Here is a 20,746-nt window from a genome sequence, read left to right as displayed (position 1 = left end):
GTTGTTGTCATTGTCTTAAATTAGGGGACGTATACCCCTAGAAACCATCCACAGAGAATGTCATGTCTGGAAAGAAAGCCATGAAATCAACTAGTCCAACTATTCATTTTACAGATACAGCTACTAGAATCAAAGAATTTAAGAGACTTATTGTCTGTGAACCTCTGTGACTTAAGCATAATACTCTGTTAAGAGAAGGAAGTTGGTTATTCTTTACAGAGTGAACCTGAAGACGTATCAGCACACACACACGCACACACCCACACCCCCATTTCTTTATCCCAATGGTGTCAGTCTCTTACAGCTTCTATAACAAAATATCATGGGCTGTGTGGCTTAAATGATAGAAATTCATGTTCTCACAGTTCTGCAGCATAGAAGTCCAAGATCAAGGTGGTATCAAGGTTGGTTTCTGACAAGGACCCTCTTCCTTGCTTGAAGACATGGGCCACCTTCTTACTGTGTCCTCACATGGCCTTTCCCCTGCCTGCGTGCACAGAAAGGTCTTATGTCTTCCTCCTCTGACAAGAATACCAGTCATATTGGACTAGGGCCTTATGACCTAGTTTAACTCCCATTACCTCCTGAAAGACATTATCACCAAATACAGTCATAATGCAAGCTAGGGTTTCAACCTATCCATTTTGGGGGCATGGGGGAAGACAAAATTCCATCCATAGCAGAATGCTTCCTAATAATACTGTTCCTGCATGCCCATGCTCATTATTATTTAGTGCACTAATTCCAGCTTTTTTGTGTAAGTGATATCATAGATAAAGTGATGTCATAAATACAAGAACAAATGTATCCAGGAAAAGAATCACCGTGCTATGAAGTAGAAGCCTTCCAGCATCACATAAGGTTGCAGGTTTGCACCTACACACTCCAATTTTTCTCAAAACAGATATATCCTTCATTAGTATGAAAGAAATAATTTTGGTTAGAAGTGCATGGATTTGGGGCACCTGGGTGACTCACTGGGTTAAGCCTCTGCCTTCGGCTCAGGTCATGATTTCAGGGATTGAGACCTCGGATCGAGACCCGCATCAGGCTCTCTGCTCAGCGGAGAGCCTGCTTCCCCCTCTGTCCCTCCTGCCTCTCTGCCTACTTGTGATTTCTCTCTCTGTGTCAAATAAATAAATAAAATCTTTAAAAGTAAAAAAGTGCATGGATTTATGGTTACTTAGAATAACAAATTTTCTCCTTCTTTTCCAGATTATTATGGAAATATTTTGGTAAAAATGGAAAATAACATCATGTTTTATTTCAAGATCAATGTTAAAGATGCAGTAAAACTACACTCATGGACAAATAGCACAGTTAAGTCATTAATTCTATTGAGTACATCTACTCAAATATATTTCATATATGTTTTTGAAAATGCCACAGTACAGTCACAGGAATATCCTTTAAAACTGGAAACACAAAGTGTGAATTTCCATGTACAAGAAAACTGCCCCTACATGGCATTTCATAATAATGTTTTTAGTGTTTTTCACCTTTTGGACAAGGGACAGAACCTGTCCTATTGGACTCAAATAGTCTATACAGAAAATCTTGGTCTGTATATTATTGTGGAATCATACGGCCCAAATATATTACAAGAAATACAGAAAGTTCACTATGAAGTCGCCCTAGGGTACTGCACTAAAACCGTGGTAAGTTAATATTTTAAATTTTATTCATTTGATTGTAATAAATGTAAAATTAAAATATTTATATTTTTATCCTATCACGAAAAATATAGTATCTGACATCATCAGTGACATTTGATGACGTTTTCTGATTACAAACACTTAGTTTTATGTCATCTCGACTCATGTTGCAGTAATTTCTGTTAGCAGAGTGTGGTAAACAATGTTTAATTTGAAAAGAAATTGAAACTTCATCTGTTATAAATGTGTGTGTGTGTGTGTGTGTGTGTGTGTATTCCTGCTCAGCCTTTTTTTTCTCTTTCAAATAAGCAAATAAAAAATATATATACATATGTATTTATATGTAAAATACATACGTGTATATATATATATATATATTTTAAAAGATTTTATTTTATTTATTTGACAGAGAGAGAGATCACAAGTAGGCAGAGAGGCAGGCAGAGAGAGAGGAGGAAGCAGGCTCCCTGTGGAGCAGAGAGCCCGACGCGGGGCTCGATCTCAGGACCCTGAGATCATGACCTGAGCCGAAGGCAGCGGCTTAATCCACTGAGCCACCCAGGCGCCCCTATATATATTTTTAAAAAACAGATTTTCCTATATAACACTGCCCCAAAACCTGACGGCTTCAAACAGCACCCAGTTCTATTTGTCAACAATCTGGGTGGTGAGTGGCTGGGCGATAGTGCTGGTTTCATCCGTCTGGGTTCGTTCATGAGGTGGTGGTCATCTGGTAGCTTGTCTGGGACAAGGTGATCTAGGACGGCCTCAATCACACATCAAGCAGTTGGTGCGCCCACTGGCTTGTGTGAACAAGGCAGCTCAGCTGAGCACTTGTCTCTGATCCATATGGCCTCCATTGTCCAGGCCAGAGCTGGCTTTTCCCCAAGAGTCTCAGGGAAGTATTCCAGGATAGTGTGAGCAGATTCCTGTGGACCTCTTGAGGCCTACATTTGGCCACATTCTATTCGTCAAAGCAATTCTCAAGGCCAGCCTAGGTTAACAGGATGAAGAAATATAGTCCATCCCTTGAAGGGAGAACAGCAGACTTACCCTGTGAAGAGAGGTGCCTACAGGAATGGGAGGAAGTACCGCAGCTAACTTTCAGATGGTCCAGCACAGCTAGGTGCAAATGTACTTTAGATATTATTTTGTATGCTACTTTCCAGTGAACATTATAGCATAATTGTTTCACATATTACTACAATTTCTTCCCGAATACTGTATATTCTACTTCCCACCTTCTCTTTCTGCACTCAGCTTTCTTTAGCATTTACAGTAGTGGGTATCTTAACAGAGGCAATGGAATGAAATGTTCAGTAAACTCCAAAGTCAGTTAAAGCAGAGAATCATTAAAAATGAAAATGATATGAATGAAATGTTATACTTTAACTTAAATAAATGAATGTATATTCATTAGTCAACCTTTTAATATAGGACCACAGACTTTTCTTTGAAATAAGTCAACTTACTGGAGCATCTCCTCTCCTTTCTTGCATAACCTTATTCATAATGCATTATCTCTTAAGTTCCCGGGGGCGCCTGGGTGGCTCAGCCGGTTAAGCATCTGCCTTCAGCTCAGGTCATGATCTCAGGGTCTTGCAATCAAGCCCCATGTCAGGCTCCATGCTCAGTGGAGAGTCCGCTTCTCCCTCTCCTTCTGCTTCTCCCCAGACTCTTGCTCAGGCTTTTTTTTCTCTTTCAAATAAGCAAATAAAATCTTAAAAAAAAAAAAAAAAAAAAGGTAGAGGAGGGGGAAAAAAATTAATGACACTGGCAAAGCCATCAAAATTCTAGATTTTTCCCACTTTTTCCAATCTCTTACTGTTACCTTGCTCATACCTAATTCATCAATTTCTTCAGAGACTTGCTTTATTAAAATTTTCCAAAGTAATCATTTTGTTCTCAGGGAAACAGTAATGCTACTTTCCTTTTACACTCAATTTCATCAGTCCATAATATTTAATTCCACAACTACAATAATAACACGATCTGGCATAAATAGGTTTAGAAACACAGAGAACTGATTTAGATTTGCATAATATATGGATAGATCTTAAAACATTGTTAGGTGGAAAACAGTGTCAAGTAAGAAACTGAGATCCGTCATATAGTAACATTTACAAAAATTGTGAACACCTACACATAAGTCACAAGCAACCAAAAAAAAGCATTATTCATTTTACACAGACACAATACCCAAGGTCAGTTATCAGACAATATGACATCATCAAGTATAATGACATCATGCTTGCTTGATAAATATTATGGGGGTCTGCACATGGGGGAAGAGGGAAGGGAATGAGGGCAGAAGATACAGGGAAAAACTAAAACATAATAAATAAAATAAGACTGGATTGATCATGTTCAAGAAACAAGGAGGGTATTTAATTCACTTTTCTGAAACTGAGGTACCCCCTTCTCCCAGAACAAGAGCAGAAAAGATTTACAACCTCCTTCAATCCAGGAAAGTTTTCTTTGATTACCTAGCCACAATATCTGCCTAAGGTCTCATAAGTTTTCTTTCCAAGAATGTGCTGTATAATGTACTTTTGCCCATCTGCAATTCAGAACTTCAAAATACAGCTACCAGTCCAAATATACAAATAACAGTCATGACAAGTGTTCTCCTTAATGCCCGTCACCTCCTCCTCTCTGATAACTATCAGCGTCTTCTCTAGAGTTAAGAGTTTGTTTTTTGGTTTCTCTCTCTCTCTTCCTCTTTGCTCGTCTGTTTTATTTATTAAATTCCACATATGAATGAAATCATATAATATTTGTCTTTCTCTGACTCATTTTGCTTAGGATTATACTCTCTAGTTCCAAAAATGTCATTGCAAATGGTAAGATTTCATTCTTTTCTATGGCTGAATAATATTCCATCACACACACACACACACAGTGCAGCCACCGTGATGGAGTTTCCTCAAAAAGTTAAAAACAGAAATACCCTATGATTCAATAATTGCACTACTGGGTATTTACCCAAAAAACACAAAAACACTAATTCAAAGGGATTAGCAAAGTTTTTTCATCTTTCTGTGCCTTAGTACTTTCATCTAAGTAATGATGATAATAAGAACAATATAGTATATGTAATATAATATCCAATTAATATGTAATTATGTCTACGTGTTAACATAATGTATTGTTTTCTATATTAACCACTATATAGTAATAAAATAATTATTATCATAATATTTACTTCATCAGGTTTTTAGGATTAAATGAGTTTAACTACATAAAGAACTTACAGGTGCCTCTGGCCCGCAGCCAACACTAGGTTTACTTGTTGCTACTACAACTATAATCACCACTGTTGCTGCGACTACTGCTGTTCCTGTTACCACCACCACATTTCTTCAACCCTAGCGCACGTTTTTTTTAGCATTCATGAAACAGGATGAGTCTTACATCCTGTGGCATCTTAGAGCCGATGAATTACAGTAGTAATGTGATAACCTTGCTTATTTTGTGCAGATTGGGTCAATACAACTTCACAGACTAAGCATTGTGTGTCTTGGCTAGTAGGATTGTCAAGTATCCTAGCTCATTACTCAATTTGGGGGAAACAAAACAAAACAGAACGAAACCTGAATATAACACCTATATAAAAAGTGGATGACTTTAATTTTGAAAAGGTTTTAGTGCTACTAACTGGTTTCATAATGATACTTACACAAAAAATTAGTTTTGAAATTTTGAAAATGATTTGAACATCTTGATTGACATAGTCTTCTTTTAAATTGAGGGTTTTTTTTATAATTGAAGAGAACATCATATTCATTTCAGACACGCAACATAATGATTTGGTGTTTGCATATGTTGTGAAATGATCACCACAATAAGTCTACTTAACATCCATTGCTACACATAGTTACAGATTTTTTTCTTATGATGAGAACTTTTAGTGTTTATTATCTTAGCAACTTTTAAGTGTACAATACAGTATTATTAACTGTAGTCACCATGCTGTAACTTACATCACCATGACTTGATTTATAAGTGTGAGTTTGTACCTTTTGAGTACCTTCATTCATTTTTCACACACACCACTCCCACCTCTAGCAACGATCAAGTTGGTCTCGGTACCTTTGAGTTGCGGGATGGGGAGTGAGGGCTGGGTCCGCTGGTGGGGAGAGTGTTTCGGTTCCACATGTAAGTGAGATCATAAAATATCTGTCTTTCTGTGTCTGGCTTGTTTCACTTAGGGTCATGCCTTCAAGATTCACCCATGTTGTTGTAAATAGGCAGGATTTCCATGTTCTTTTTTTTTTTTTTTTTTTAGATTTACTTATTCATTTTGAGAGAGAGAGAGCAAGATTTCCTTGTTCCTTATGATTGAATAATATTCCATGGTGTGTATGCAGAAGAGAAAGAGAAACAGGTTCCTTTCATGTCTTGACTACTGTAAATAATGCTGCAAAGGACACGAGGGTGCAGATATCTTTTTGAGTTAATGTTTTTACTACCTTTGGGTATATTCCCAGAAATGGAATTACTGGCTCATATGGTAGTTCTGTCTTTAGTTTTCTGAGTTGTCTACTGTTTTCTATAGTGGCCTCACCAATTTACATTCCCACCAAGAGAGCACAAAATTCCCTTTTCTCCACATCCTCACCAACATTTGTTATCTCTTGTGGTTTTTGATGATGGCCATTCTAGCAGGGATGAGGTGATATTGTGCTCTTGATTTACGTTTTCTTGATAATTAGTGATATCATGGACCTGTTGGTCATCTGTATATACATCTTCTTTGGAATAAATATATATTCAGAACCCTTGCCCATTTTTAAATCAGATTGTTTCCTCACTGTTTAATTATCCAAGTTCCTTATATATTATGGATATTAACTCTTTTCCAGGTGTGTGATTTGGAACTACTTTCTCTCATTGTTTCTTTTGCTGTGCAAAAGTGTTTTTTAGTTCGATGTAGTCCTATTTGTTTATTTTTGCTTTTGTTGCCCTTGCTCTTGGTGTCAAATCCAAAAACATTATTGCCAAGACTGATGTCAGGGAGCTTACTGCCTGTTTTCTTCTAGGAGTTTTATGGTTTTAGATCTTACATTCAAGTCTTTAATCTCCTTTTGAGTAGATTTTTGTGTATGGTGTGGGCTAGGGGACCAATTTTTTTTGCATTATTTTGCATGAAGTTATTCAGTTTTCCCATTTATTGAAGATTATCCTCCCCACTGTATATAATTAACTCCCTTGTCATAAATTAACTGACCGTACACACATGGGCTTCATTCTAGCTCTGTTCTGCACAGTTATGTGTTTGTTGTTATGCCAATACTATACTGTTTTGCTTATAAAGCTCTGTAATATGGTTTGAAATCAGGTAGGATGATGCTTCCAGCTTTGTCTTCCTTAGGTTGTTTTGGCTATCCTGGTTCTTTTGTGATTCCATATAAATTTTAGAATTCTTTGTTTCCATGAAAAATGCCATTGGCATTTTGATACAGAATGTCTGGAATCTATATATTGCTTTGGGTTGTGGGAACATTTACCAATATCAATTCTTCAAATCCATCAATACAGAATATCTTTCCATTTATTTGTCTCTTCTTCAGTTGCTTTCATGAATGTCTTAAGTTTTTAATATACAGGTCTTTCACCTTCTTGGTGAAATTTATTCTGAGGTATTTTATTCTTTTTGATGCACTTGTAGGTGAGGTTGCTTTTTTAGTTTCTCCTTCTGATTGTTTATTATTACTGCATAGAAACACAACATATTGTTGTATATTGATTTTGTATTCTGTAACTTTACTGAATTAATTTATTAGTTCTAACAGTTTTTGGGTAGAATAGCGGTTTTTTGGTTTTGCATATATAGACCATGTCATCTGCAAGTAAATGTTCCAATTTGTATGTCTTTTATTTCTTCTTCTTGTCTAATTTCTCTGGGTGGGATTTCCAGTATTATGTTGAACAAAAGTAGTGAGAGTGAGCACCTTTGTCTTGTTCCTGATCTGACAGGAAAAGCTTTCAGCTTTTCTCTATTGAGTATGGATATTAGTGATAGGCTTGACATACATATCCTTTACTATGTTCCCTCTATGCCCACTTTGTGGAGAGTTTTTATTATAAATAGATGTTGCATTTTGTCAAATGCTTTTTCTACATCTTCTGAAATGACCATTTGATTTTTATACTTGATTTTGTTGATGTCATGTACCACACTGAGTGATTTGGAAATGTCGAGCCATCCTTGCTTCCTTGGAATAAATTCTACTTGGTTGCGGTGTTTTCTTCTTTTACAGTATTGTTGCATTCAGATTCCCAAGTTTTGATGAGAATTTTTGCATCTATCTTCATGGAGGATCGTAGCCTTTAATTTTATTTTCTTTGTGGCATCCTTGTCTGGTTTTAGTATCAGGCTAATACTGGCATTGTAAAATGAGTTTGGAAGTGCTCCCTTTTTTATTTTTTGGAAGAGTTTGAGGATTGGTGTTATTTTTTCAGTGTTTGGTATAATTCACCAGTGAAGCCATCTGGTCTTGCACTATTGTTTGTTGGGAAGATTTCGATTACAGATTCGATCTCCTTACTAGTATTCAGTCTGTTCAGATTTTCTATTTCTTTGGCAATTCAGTCTTTGTAGGTTATATGTTTCTTGAAATTTATCCATTTCTTCTAGGTTGGCCAGTTTGTGGGCATTTAGTTTTCTCTTATGATACTTCGTTTTTCAATGGTATCAGTTGTAACATCTATTTCTGATTTTACTTTTTTGAGTTCCTTTTTTTAATTGGGAGTCAGGCTAGGCTTATCAACTTTGTTTATCTTTTCAAAAACCAGCTCTTATTTCATTGATCTCTTCTGTTGTCCTTTTAGTCTCTATTTCATTTATTTCCTCCCGGATCTTTGTTAATTTCCTTCCTTTCACTGAATTTAGGATTTGTTTATTCCTCCAGTTTTTTGAGATGTAAAGTTAGGTTGTTTATTTGATTCTTTCTTGTTTCTTGATGTAGGCATTTCTCACTATGAGGTTCCTTCTTAAAACTGCTTTTGCTGTATCCCATATATCTGAGTATGTTGTATTTCTGTTTTTATTTGTCTCAAGGTATTCTTACTTCTTTTTTGATTTCTTCATTACTTGTTCAGTAATATATTGTTTAATCTTCACTTATTTGTGAATTTTCCAGTTTTCCTCTTGTAATTGATTTCTAGTTTCACACCATTGTAGTTAGAAGAGATGCTTGATTTGATTTTAATTTTCAAGTATATTAAGATTTGTTTTATGACCTAACATGTGATGTCTCCTTGAGAATGTACTGTGTGTACTTGAGGGAAATGGGTATTTTGTTGCTTTTGGATGGAAAGTTCTGGAAATGTCTATTAGGTCAATCTCATCTACCCTGTTGCTTAAGGTTAATGTTTCCTTATTGATTTTCTCTTTGGGTGATGTATCCATTGATGAAAGCGGGGTACTAAGGTCTCCTACTATTATTGTATCGCTGTCTATTTTTCCCTTCAGCTCTGTTAATATTTGCTTTATATATTCAGGTGCTCCTTCGTTGGGTGCATAATATTATATCCTCTTGTTGGATGCCCCTTTGTCATTTATAATAACCTTATCTGTCTTTTATTACAGTGTTTGTTTTGAAATCCATCTTGTTAGATGTAAGAGTAGCTACCCCGGCTTTCATCTGATTTCCATTTGCATGGGATATCATTTTCCACCCCTTTACTTTCTGTCTCTGTGTGTTCCTACATCTGACAGGTCTCTTGTAGGCAGCACACATGTGGGTCTTGTTCTTTATCCATTCAGCCATCCTATGTCTTTTTACTAGAGAATTCAGTCCATAATTAAAGCAATTATTGATAGATACATACTTATTGTCAGTTTGTTGATGTTTTCATCAATAACAAGTTGCTGTTTTGTAATTCCTTTGTGCCGTCTTCTCTTGCTCCCTTCCTTTGTAGTTTGATGTTTTTCTATAGTGATATGCTTAGACTCCTTGTCTTTCTCTCTTGTATGTATACTGTAGGTTTATGCTTTGCAGTTACCATGAGACTTACCTAAAACAACTTATGTTCGCAACAATCTATTTATTTTAGGTTGATAGTAATTTAAGTTTGTTCACAGTCTAAAGTTCTACATTCTTACTCTCCTCCCATGTTTTGTGTTTTGGTGTCACAATTTACCTCTTTGTATCTTATGGATCTCTGTATATTCACTAATAAACTGTTGTAGTTAGTTATTTTTATTACTTTTTTTGTCTTTTAAGTTTCATACTAGCTTTCTAAGTGATTAATCTACCACATTTACAATATTAGATAATTCTTAATTTCACTATTTTTTCATCTTACCAGTTTGATTTATACTTTCATATGTTTTCCTGTTACTAATGTGTCATTTCAACTTTAAAAGTCCCTTCAACATTTCTTTTAAGGTTGGCTTAGTGATGATGAATTCCTTTAGCTTTTGCTTATTTGGAAAACTGTTATCTCTCTTTCATATCTGAAGGACAATGTTGCCAGAGATAGTATTCTTGGATGGCAGTTTTTTCTTTTAGTACTTTGAATACATTTTGTTGCTCTCCTGTGGCCAGCAATGTTTCTGCCGAAAAATCTGCTTATTGTCTTATGGGGGTTCCCTTGTACACAGATTGTTTTTTTCTTAATGCTTTTAAGAGTTTCTTTTGTCTTTAACTTTTGATATCTTGATTATAAGGTGTCTTGATGTGGGTGTCTTTGGATTCATTATATTTGAAACCCTGGGCTTTCTGGATCTGGATGTCTGTTTCCTTCCCCAGATTAGGGAAGTGTTTGGTCATTCTTGGAATAAGTTTACTGCCCCTTTTTCTCTCTCTTTTCTTTCTGCAACCCCTATGATGCAAATGTTGGTCCACTTGATGTTGTCCCATAAATCCCTTAAGCTCTTCACACTTTTGCATTCTTTTTTCTTTTTGCTAATTCTAACAGGGTGAGTTCTACTGCCCTATCTTCAAGTTCTCTATTATATTTTTCAGTTCAATTATTGCATTTTTCAACTCTGTGACTCCCACTGGATACTTTCTTGTATTTCTGTCTCTGTTGAGATTTCCACATGGTTCATCCATTCTTCTCCTGAGCTCGGTGAGCATCATTATGACCATAATTTTAATCACCTTATCAGGTAAATCATTTATCTCCATTTCATTAAGGTGTTTTGTCTGAAGTTTTATCTTGTTCTTTCATTTAGAGTGTATTCCCCTGCTTCTTCATTTTTTTCTTGGATCTCTGTGTTGGTTTCTGTGTGGTAGATAAAATAATCATCTCTCGCAGTCTCATGTAGGAGATGAACCTTATCATTCGATGCGGCCCTCTCAAATCTTTGTGATCGTCCAATCAGGCTACTTTATTCTTAGTGGCTCCCAGTATTTGATGGTGTGCCAAGACCTGTCAGCATCTCCAAGGGGAATATCTCAGTTAGCACCTAGATGCAGGCTGATTAGAAGGCAGACCCTGATGCAGCAGCTTTTAAAGCATACAAACACATTTTTGTCTGTTCCCTCAATGTTGAGCCCTGGATTAATAGCCAGGTAAGAGCTGTTCTTTGCTTACTACCGTCCTGTTGAACCCATGAGCACCAGCCCTGCCATCCACCAGAGCCAGGCTATCAAGGAACATGTTCTTTGGGTGGCAGACACAAGAACTAGGGAGCCAAACATGTATATAATCTCCTTTCTTGGGGCGCCTGGGTGGCTCAGTGGGTTAAAGCCTCTGCCTTTGGCTCAGGTCATGATCACAGGGTCCTGGGATCGAGTCCTACATCAAGCCCCACATTGAGCCCCCGCATCGGGCTCTCTGCTCAGCAGGGAGCCTGCTTTCCCCTCTCTCTCTGCCTGCCTCTCTGCCTACTTGTGATCTGTCTGTCAAATAAATAAATAAAATCTTTTTAAAAAATCTCCTTTCTCAGAGATACCAACAACCTGAGACAAGGCAGAGGGAAAGCACAATGATGGTGTACTGCTTAGCCTCTCTGATCTCTACAGAGGATTGTAGTCAGCCCTTAAATGTGTGTCAAACTAGAAGCCTACCCCTAGGCCACAGCCATAAAAATAAGCTAATAGACCTCTTGCACAGAAAGACTTGGGGTGCGTTTCGGTCTACCATTACTGCACTGTACCCGGGGGAAGGGAGAATAACAGATGAGAACTGTTTCTCTTTTGTAACAGTCCTGTGGTTCCAATCATAAGCCCCTCTGGTCCCCAATGCCAGGAAATCCAGGGGTGTCTCCTGGGCAGCAACCACAAAAATTAGGGCACCAGGTGTGTGCACAAGCTGCTTTTAGAGAAATACCAGTGACCTAGAAAAAAGCAGCAGAAGACTGCAGAAATACTGCTTCCCCTCTAAGGTCTCTGGAGAGAATTACCGTTGGCTCTTAGATATTGCTTTAATTAGAAGCCTGCCCCTCAGGCCACATCTATGAAGCTAAGCTACTAGGTGTCTTTCACAGAAAAGCTGGGTATTTGAGTCTGTTGCCTCTGATGTGCCTTGGGGTTAGAGTCAGCTAAGACTTCCTCCTATGTCCATTACCTCCACTATCGGACTCACAAGCACAAGGCCCACTGGCACCAGAGCCAGGTGGTCTCGAGATTCCTCTGGGCAGCAGCCACAAAGATCAGGGTATTAGACCGGTGTAGAAGCTCCTATCTGGGAAATGCAAGAGGCCAGAGTGAGCCAGAGGGAGAGAACAAATATGGCACCACTTACCTCCCCCTTCGGAGCATTTTGGTAGGTTCCTCCCTAGATGTGTTTAATTCAATGCCTGATAAGTTTATAAGCCTCTCTCACAGAAAGCCTGGCCACTTCTCAGTCAGCTGCTTTGTATTGGGCCCTTAGGGTGGCTGAGTCTGCCGAGGAGAGCCTTCTGAGAACTGTTTCTCAGTTCGAAATAGCCTTCTGGGTCTTGTGGAGGCAAGCCCCATCGGCTTTCAAAGCTAGATGTTTGGGGAGCTTGTCTCTCAGATACGGTCTTAAAAGCCGCGATGCCACATGGGTTCAATCCTTCACTCCTCACGGGGGAGATCTCAGGAATCTGAGTTACCTCCCAACTGTGGGTTACCGTGCTGAGGTTGGAGTCGGCGGTGAGGCTGTGTCTTAGCCTCTCCCACCTATTTCTGCATGGTTGTTTTTGTTTTGTTTTGTTTCATTTTGTTTTTCTCACTCACCTAATGTGTAGGCATTGCTCAGCTGGTTTGGGGGTTTCTTTTGGAGAACATCATTCTACATGTAGCTGCAAATTTGGTGTGTCCGTGGGAGGAGGTGATTTCAGGATCCTCCGACGTCACCATCTTGAATCAGAACGCTGCCTATTCCTTTTCTTAATGGTGACTTTTAATAAGTAGAATTTTTAAATTTTGATAAAGATTTTTTGTCTGTGGCTATTGCTTTTTGTGTCAATAGATATCTTTGCCTGTCCCTAACCCACAAAAATGTTCTTCTGTGATGTCATCTCAAAGTGTGAGGTTTTCGTATTTATGCCAATAATTGGTATAGTCAAACCTTAATTTTTGCCCAACTAATGTGCGTGTTATTTTCTTATTTGTTACTCTCTTCTTTTTAATGAGGTTAAACACTTTTCCACGTGTTTATTGGCTATTTGGATGCCCACCTCTGTGCAACCCAAGTTTTGTCACTTTCTTGATAGGGTTGTGTGCCTTTTCTTACTGAATTTTTTGGCATCTCATAGACTATCTTTTTGTTTTATTTTTGTATAATTGGCATATAATAAATTGAAAATATTGTGTTTGATAAAATGTGGTATATGAATACACCCAGGAAATTACAACCACAGTCAAGATAATGTCCATGTCCACCCCTCAAAGTTTCTTCATGTTCCTTTGTCAACCATCCCTCCTTCCATTCCCCATTACTAGGCAACCACTAATCTGCTTCCTGTCACTATACATTAGTTTGTTTTTCTAGAATTTTATACAAATGGAAATATACAGTATGCACTCTGTTTTATCTGCCTTCTTTCACTCAGCATAATCATTTAGAATTATTTCCTTTTGATGAATCAATTCCTGTATCACTATGAAATGACCCCTTTTCCTCTAGTGATAATTTTTTGCTCTAAAATCCACTTTGTGTGATATTTATAGAACCACTCCAACCTTCTTTAGAATAATGTTAGCACAATATATCTTCTCTTCTTTTAATATTTAATATTCTTTTAATATCAACCATCTGTGTCTTTAAGGTTTTTTAAAATTAGATTTTATTTATTCAATCTGAACATTTTTGCCTTCTCATTGGGTGCATTCATGTAATTTTTTTTATATGGCTGAGTGTAAGTCTACCGTTTGACCATTTGTTTTCTATTTATCCCTTCTGGTTTAAAAAAAAAATTTTTTTTAACTACCCACATGGGGCTCGATCTCAGCACCCTGAGATCATAACGTGAGCTGAAAGTGAGAGTCAGATGCTCAACTGACTGTGCCACCCAAGCAACCCATTTGTGAAAGTATTCATAAGAATTCCCTGACATTGAATAAGAATGTGTCCTGATCTTTAGATGACCTGTGTTCACCATGGTCAGGGGCACATCTAGGGACACTACTGCCTTGAACTTCTTTAAATCCCCTGAGTCTTCTAGGCCAACAATTCTGGGATATAAAGCCATACAAGAACCTACTCATGGCCACCAATGTTAGAACAAACTTCTCTTCTTGCTTTTTCTGATTGCCTAGTTACTGATGTCACTGAAGGGTTAAGGAGGGCACAGATTAATCCTGACTTACTCTTAACCCTGAGAATATAGTCTCCCAAGTCTATGGCCATACCACCCTGAACGCGCCCGATCTCGTCTGATCTCGGAAGCTAAGCAGGGTCAGGCCTGGTTAGTACTTGGATGGGAGAATATAGTCTTCTGATAACTCAGGTTAATGTAGGGAGGATATCCAATGTGATTCTCTATCTTGAATTACCCCTCTCCTGACTAGGTTGACAAATGCTTTTAGGCTGAAAGTGGACTATGGGCTCTGGTGTTCTGCTTTATTCTCAAGGTTCCTATTTCCCTGTCTTCAGGCTAATAGTTCCCACTTGTTAGTTATTGGGTGCTTTTATTTTTTATTTTTTTTTAAAGATTTTATTTATTTATTTGACAGAGAGAGATCACAAGTAGATAGAGAGGCAGGTAGAGAGAGAGAGAGGGAAGCAGGCTCCCTGCTGAGCAGAGAGCCCAATGCGGGACTCGATCCCAGGACCCCGAGATCATGACCTGAGCCGAAGGCAGCGGCTTAACCCACTGAGCCACCCAGGCGCCCAGTTATTGGGTGCTTTTAAGGTGACTCTTAAAAGGCTGCTGTTTGTAGGTCTTGTGATATGTTTGTTTTGGTTTGGTTTTATTTTATTTACATTCATTTGATGAACATATAGTGTATTATTAGTTTCAGAGGCAGAGTTCAGTGATTCATCTGTTGTATATAACACCCAGTGCTCATATGTTTGTTTGTTTGTTTGTTTGTTTAAGATTTTATTTATTTGACAGAGAGAGATAACAAGTAGGTAGAGAGGCAGGCAGAGAGAGAGGAGGAAGCAGGCTCCCTGCTGAGCAGAGAACCCAATGCGGGCCTCGATCCCAGGACCCCGAGATCATGTTCTGAGCCGAAGGCAGAGGCTTAACCCACTGAGCCACCCAGGTGCCCCATATGTTTGTTTTTAAGAGCAAAAGTTTGTCCATATAACCTACCTGCTGCTCCTAGAAATGAAAGTCTCCAAATTATTTCTTAACTATTTATAATGAAATGGTTATGAAACAGATGATTACATCTGTTTCATAACCATATAAAAATATATTTTTTAAATCGTTCCTCTGGGTAAATATTTTCAGTGATTATAATCCAAAATAATATACGTACATGTTGGTTGAGTTACAGTCCCAAGTTTGAGCACTACTTATGTGACAATTGATAAGCAACACTTAAAGAATATACTTACATTTCAGAAAAGAAAAATTTTAAAATCTTCAAGCCTAATTGTGCACAGGAACACCTTTAAAAAGTGATTTTAATGGTTACACATGAAGAAAAAGCGTGCTGTACAATAGAACACAAGTGGAAACTCGACACTTAGTTCCTCCCCTTGAACACGAACTAGATTTACTTTTCATGCAATGACCTCCACGGCCTTCAAGTTTTTATCACGAAATATTGTACATTTTGTGTCATACCGCTCAGCATCCAAAACATGAATAAATAAACCTTGTCTCAGAAGTAAGATTTTTGCAAAGCCAGAACCAAATTAACTCTCTGAAGATGTCCGTATCTATCTATCTACCTATCATCTAGATATCTCTCTACCTATATAACAAAGAACTACAACCAAAAAGATAACTTAGGGGTTATAAAGACTATAGTTTCCATTCTTTAAGAATGTAACTATAGTTAGCATGCTTTATAAGAGGCTTACAATTTTTTGCCCCTAATATCACACATATTCTATAAATGGCTTTACCCTGAAAAGATAGAAACCTTCTGGGATGCTGAAAATTGAGATGAAACACGCCCCAGGTGGAAGAAAATCACAAGGAATACATATAAAAAGGCAAATGAGTTTTTTTTTAAGAGTTTATTTATTTATTTGACAGACAGAGACCACAAGTAGGCAGAGAAGCAGGCAGAGCTCCCTGCTGAGCAGAGGGCCCGATGCAGGGCTCGATCCCAGGACCCTGAGATCATGACCCAAGCCGAAGGCAGAGGCTTAACCCACTGAGCCACCCAGGCACCCCTGAGTTTTTTCTAATTACTCAAAAACAAGAGAAGTTGTTTCTGGCAAATAATTCCTCATAGTCTCAAAAATTACTGACAACATGATATCTGTAATTATTTAAAAACCTCAAAGAAGAAATGAAAAGGTCCAGAGACAACAGGATCAGGAAACGGGAGTGCGCTGGCTACACAGCAGGACATAAATGAAAATAGGAATATTGCAATGACAGAAGTAAGTGAAGAGGGAGAGAGAAGCAATGTAAATAAAAGGGCTTCCTAAGATCAATCAGAAGAGAAAATAAGAAAAATGTAACAAATGAAATCTAATATGTCCATAATTGGAGTTTCTGAGATAGAAAAGAAGTTGGAAAAAATGCTAAATATATTCCTTTTCTTACCTAAAGAAAGGTTTAAATCCGTCCTGAAAGTATTCATTGTCACCATTCCCCATTTCCATGTTTTACACAAATGCTCATTTTCTTTTCCAGACAGTCACATTTTTTCAGAATGTAAATTATGAGGCTGTAGATGACTACTTCAAGTTGCAGTAAGTATGACTTTTAAAAGAACCTGTTCAATGTGAACTGTGCTATTGAGATGATTGATTTGTAGGTATTCTTTCACTTCCATGGCCTCATGACATTTTAAATATCTAGATTTCAGATTTCTTTTAAGTGTTTGTTTAGATGTGAAATTGTTATTCTGTATAAAAATGTAAAATGCTCCTTGTAATTAAATGAAACACTTCTGGAGGTTTCCATCTGTCCAACTGAAGATGCAGAAAATGGACTATTTCTTTTTTTATTTAAAAATCAATTAATTAACATAGAGTGTATTCGTTTCAGAGGTAGAGTTTAGTGATTCATCAGTTGCTTATGATATCCAGTGGGCTCAATCCATCAAGTGAAAAATGGGCTATTTCTTAATTCATTAATTTTCAAGCATGTGCTCATTCATTCCCATCCCAAAGTCTTTGCATACTATCCTTGGGCAGACTAGAACTCTAATATGAGTAGGTCTTTACCTATGAGCAGAATCAGAGAAAACATCATCTTTGACTCTTGGAACAGGTAGCACATGAGCACATCATTTCTGGAGGAAGCAACTGACCTGGAATTGTATCTTGAGGCATTTCTACGGCCATCATTGTGTCCTGACTTGATAGATTTCTGGAAAAATAACACTTTTTCTAGGAAAAATTCCATTTTTCCTTAGTCTGCTGCTCCCCCAAGTGAGCTTGAGCTCTATGCCAAGCACTTCGTAGGTGCTCAAAACACATGGTGAACAGGTAAGAAGAAATCCTGCCATCATGGGATCCATCTCTAGTGAGAGAAGACAAAGAACAAGTAACCAAATAAATGAACGAGGTAATTCCAAGTAGTTATATGTGCAGTTAAGAAAATAAAACAGGAGGGCACCTGAACAGCTCAGTCGGTTGAGTGTCCGACTCTTGATCTCAGCTCATGTCATGATCTCAGGGTCACGGCATCGAGCCCCACGTCCGGCTGCACACTCAGCAGGGAGTCTACTTGGGATTCTCTCCCTCTCCCTCTGCCACGCCCCCAGCTCTCTTTCTCTCTTTAAAATAAATCAATCTATCTTTAAAAAAAGAAAGAAAATACAACAGAATTAAGTGGTAGAGTCACTCTCTGGTCAGGAAGGGGAAGAGAGAAAAGACTGCTCTAAAGACTGTAGTCAAGGAAGGTTCAAGTCATCCCTCAGCCCCTCGCCAACACTTTTCTCTCGATGCTTCTAATGTTACGGGTTCCTTGGGGTATTTTTGGTTTTTTGGATATTTACTCAGAATTCTGTTGCTGTTGAATACACATCAGATTGTCCAAGATACTTCAGGTCAGTCCGAGACTTGACAAAAAATACAAAAAGCTTTGCAGTCAGCTGTGATGGGGAAAAAACAAACCTTCCTATAAGAAAACTTGTATAGAATATCGTAGATGCAATATTTACTATAGTGTCCTTCATAGACCTAGACTATGTTCCTGTATTTATCAAATCAAAGTTTCCATCACACTGGAAAACAAACCACAATTGGCATAATTATAAGATGCTTCCTGATTTCAAGGGTGTTAAATGCGAAAAAATAGGTATCTTAGAATTGATGAAATATGGTACAGTGATTTAAAAATATAAAATGTGCTATTCGTATCCTCATTTATACCTTTATACCTAATACCACTTTATACCTAATATATGACAAATAAATAAATATTAAAATGTGATGAATATTGGAAGAAAAAAATAACATTTGTTTGTGGTTTGTGTTTTCCCAGTTTTTTTCAAAAAGTAAAAACCTTAGCAGTTTTATTGATACTCTGATCTCAGCTCAGGTCATGATGTCAGGGTCATGGGATCGAGTCCCATGTCTGGTTCCACACTCAGCAGGGAGCCTCCATAAAACTTTCACAACTTCTTCAGCGATTTCGACCTCTCCCGTTTTGTCGGGGCACAAAACAATTCTTAGGCACTTCAGAACCTAGAAATTCGATCTCACTTTTGCTTCCACTCATATCATAATAAGCAGCATAATGTGGCTCAGAAAACTAATCGCATATTCTCATATTAGAAAACAAATCTCACTTATTCTTTATGGTTCCAAAAGGGTCATGGATAGGAGGAAAAGATCCACAGAGGCTAGAGAAAGAACAAATAATGCAGCTGTGGCCTTCTGGGGTCATCAGAAAGCAGGACCAGATGTCAGTCGCACAGTCTCCTCCTCCAGGGAGGATGTTAATGAAACGGGGCGGAGGCGGGGATGGGGTGGGTGGGTGGAAATGTTGACGGATGCTCATCTCTGTTTCCCATTTGGGGCCGACCCTACGCTAGCCCGCCGGGCGGTAAGAGCAACTTCAGGGAGTGACCACAGTGCCTTAGCAGAAGTGGAGAACAGTCACCCCCACGGCCCCCTCCCAGACCTCTAGAATTCCTCCTGGGCTCCAGTCATCCAGTGTCCATGGGACGGTCCGTGGGCTCCACGGGAAGTCAGGCATGGTGCCTGCCTCCCTTGGGATTCTCTAAGCACCTGCACGTGCCATTTCTCCTAGAGACGAGAACACGGGCCTTCAGCTTGTGCAGTTTCGGCCTAGTGAGTATGCGAGAGCGTGTCCAACCGCCCAAAAGGTAAGTGATAGAGGTGGATCAACGCCATTACTTCAGTAAAGCCGCAGGCGGTGGGCGAAAGAACCGCCCCCCCCCCCCCAGGGAAGTGTGTGTCTATGTCTCCCTGGTGGGGGGGAGGGCATTATTTCACTTTGGAGACAGACCACAGTTCCGTCTTCCAGGGGCCTACCAGCGAAAGTGAGGTGTAGAAACACACACCAAAGTGGAAAATGATTCGTTTCAGGAGATAGAACTGCATAAAGGAAAACTGAAATGAACGGGAACTCAAGTGGGGTATGGTTTGTCAGAGAAGATGGCTTTTTAAAACTTTTTAAAAAGGTTTTATGAAAGCTAAAATTTATTGTGTACCTACTGTGTGTCTTTGCTTCAGCCTCTTTGTAGGTAAAGGGAGTTACGAGGATGAAAAGACGGGCTCTTCCTTAGGGGCAAACCAAAGCTAGTCTACGGGTGCATGACACACAGTTGTGAGAGAGCTTAGAAGAGTGGGCAGAGCGGGGAGGGGCGGGTGAGGCGTGGGTTGTTGGAGAACAAGTGGAAGGTGAGCAGGCTGATACCAAGGGCATTCCAGGAAGACACGTTTACAAAAGCCCAGCCCCATGAAACAGCCTGTCCCCAGAAAGCCTTAGCGATTCCTTCCAGCAGGAATTTTCCCAGGGAGCGAGGACACCACCCCAACACATTATCGGCCAGCACTTCTATGTCGAGGACCAGTCCTAGATGTGGTTGCTGGTTTTGTTGGCTGGGCCCCAGAAGAGAACGGATCAAGTGGTGGTGGGTCTTGACGGAAAGATTTGAGGACCTCAGTCAACCATGGGTGTCACGTGAATAGATTAGTGAAGACAAAGGTCAGGCCCATGCTTTGGAACGCTTTGAAGGGAAAACCAAAGATCTGGTCATGAAGGGACACCAAGGACTGTGGGTAGAGTTGCTGACAGAACAAATCAGGTCCTGTCTCCGAGATCAGGTTGTGCCTTTCCAGTGAAGGCGGAGAGGTCTGGGTTTAGCAGGTTTAACTCTTTAAATCCATCAAGCTTGTCTGGACAGGGTTCTCTGTCCCCATCCTCCTGACTCCCACGTCCTTCCTCGGGGTAGGGAGTATTAGAAGTTCTTTCAGATTCACTTGGTGGAGAAATGCAACCTACGTGTTTGAGACTGAAAGCAAGTGTCTAGATCCCACTTGGCAGGCCTGGGGGGTGTCTAGCCCTGCAGTGGGTAAGCGCCCTGGAGCCAGATGGGAATAGAAATAGGCATCCT

General features: G+C 38.9%; 1 protein-coding gene across 1 annotated transcript in view; it reads left to right on the top strand.

Moving 5' to 3' along the window:
- The window catches only part of CATSPERE (catsper channel auxiliary subunit epsilon), a 147,748-nt gene that overhangs the window by 93,832 nt on the left and 33,170 nt on the right, over window positions 1-20,746 (top strand). Inside the window, exons 11-13 of the mRNA XM_045983515.1 lie at window positions 1,216-1,658; window positions 16,846-16,904; window positions 19,417-19,492. Coding sequence (XP_045839471.1) covers window positions 1,216-1,658; window positions 16,846-16,904; window positions 19,417-19,492 — 578 coding nt within the window. The remainder of the gene's footprint in view (window positions 1-1,215; window positions 1,659-16,845; window positions 16,905-19,416; window positions 19,493-20,746) is intronic.

The sequence above is a fragment of the Meles meles genome, chromosome 17, assembly GCF_922984935.1.
Source record: "Meles meles chromosome 17, mMelMel3.1 paternal haplotype, whole genome shotgun sequence".
In the NCBI taxonomy this organism is placed as follows: Eukaryota; Metazoa; Chordata; class Mammalia; order Carnivora; family Mustelidae; genus Meles; species Meles meles.
The sequence above is the reverse complement of the archived record's forward strand: the minus strand, read 5'-3'. Positions and strand labels throughout refer to the sequence as shown.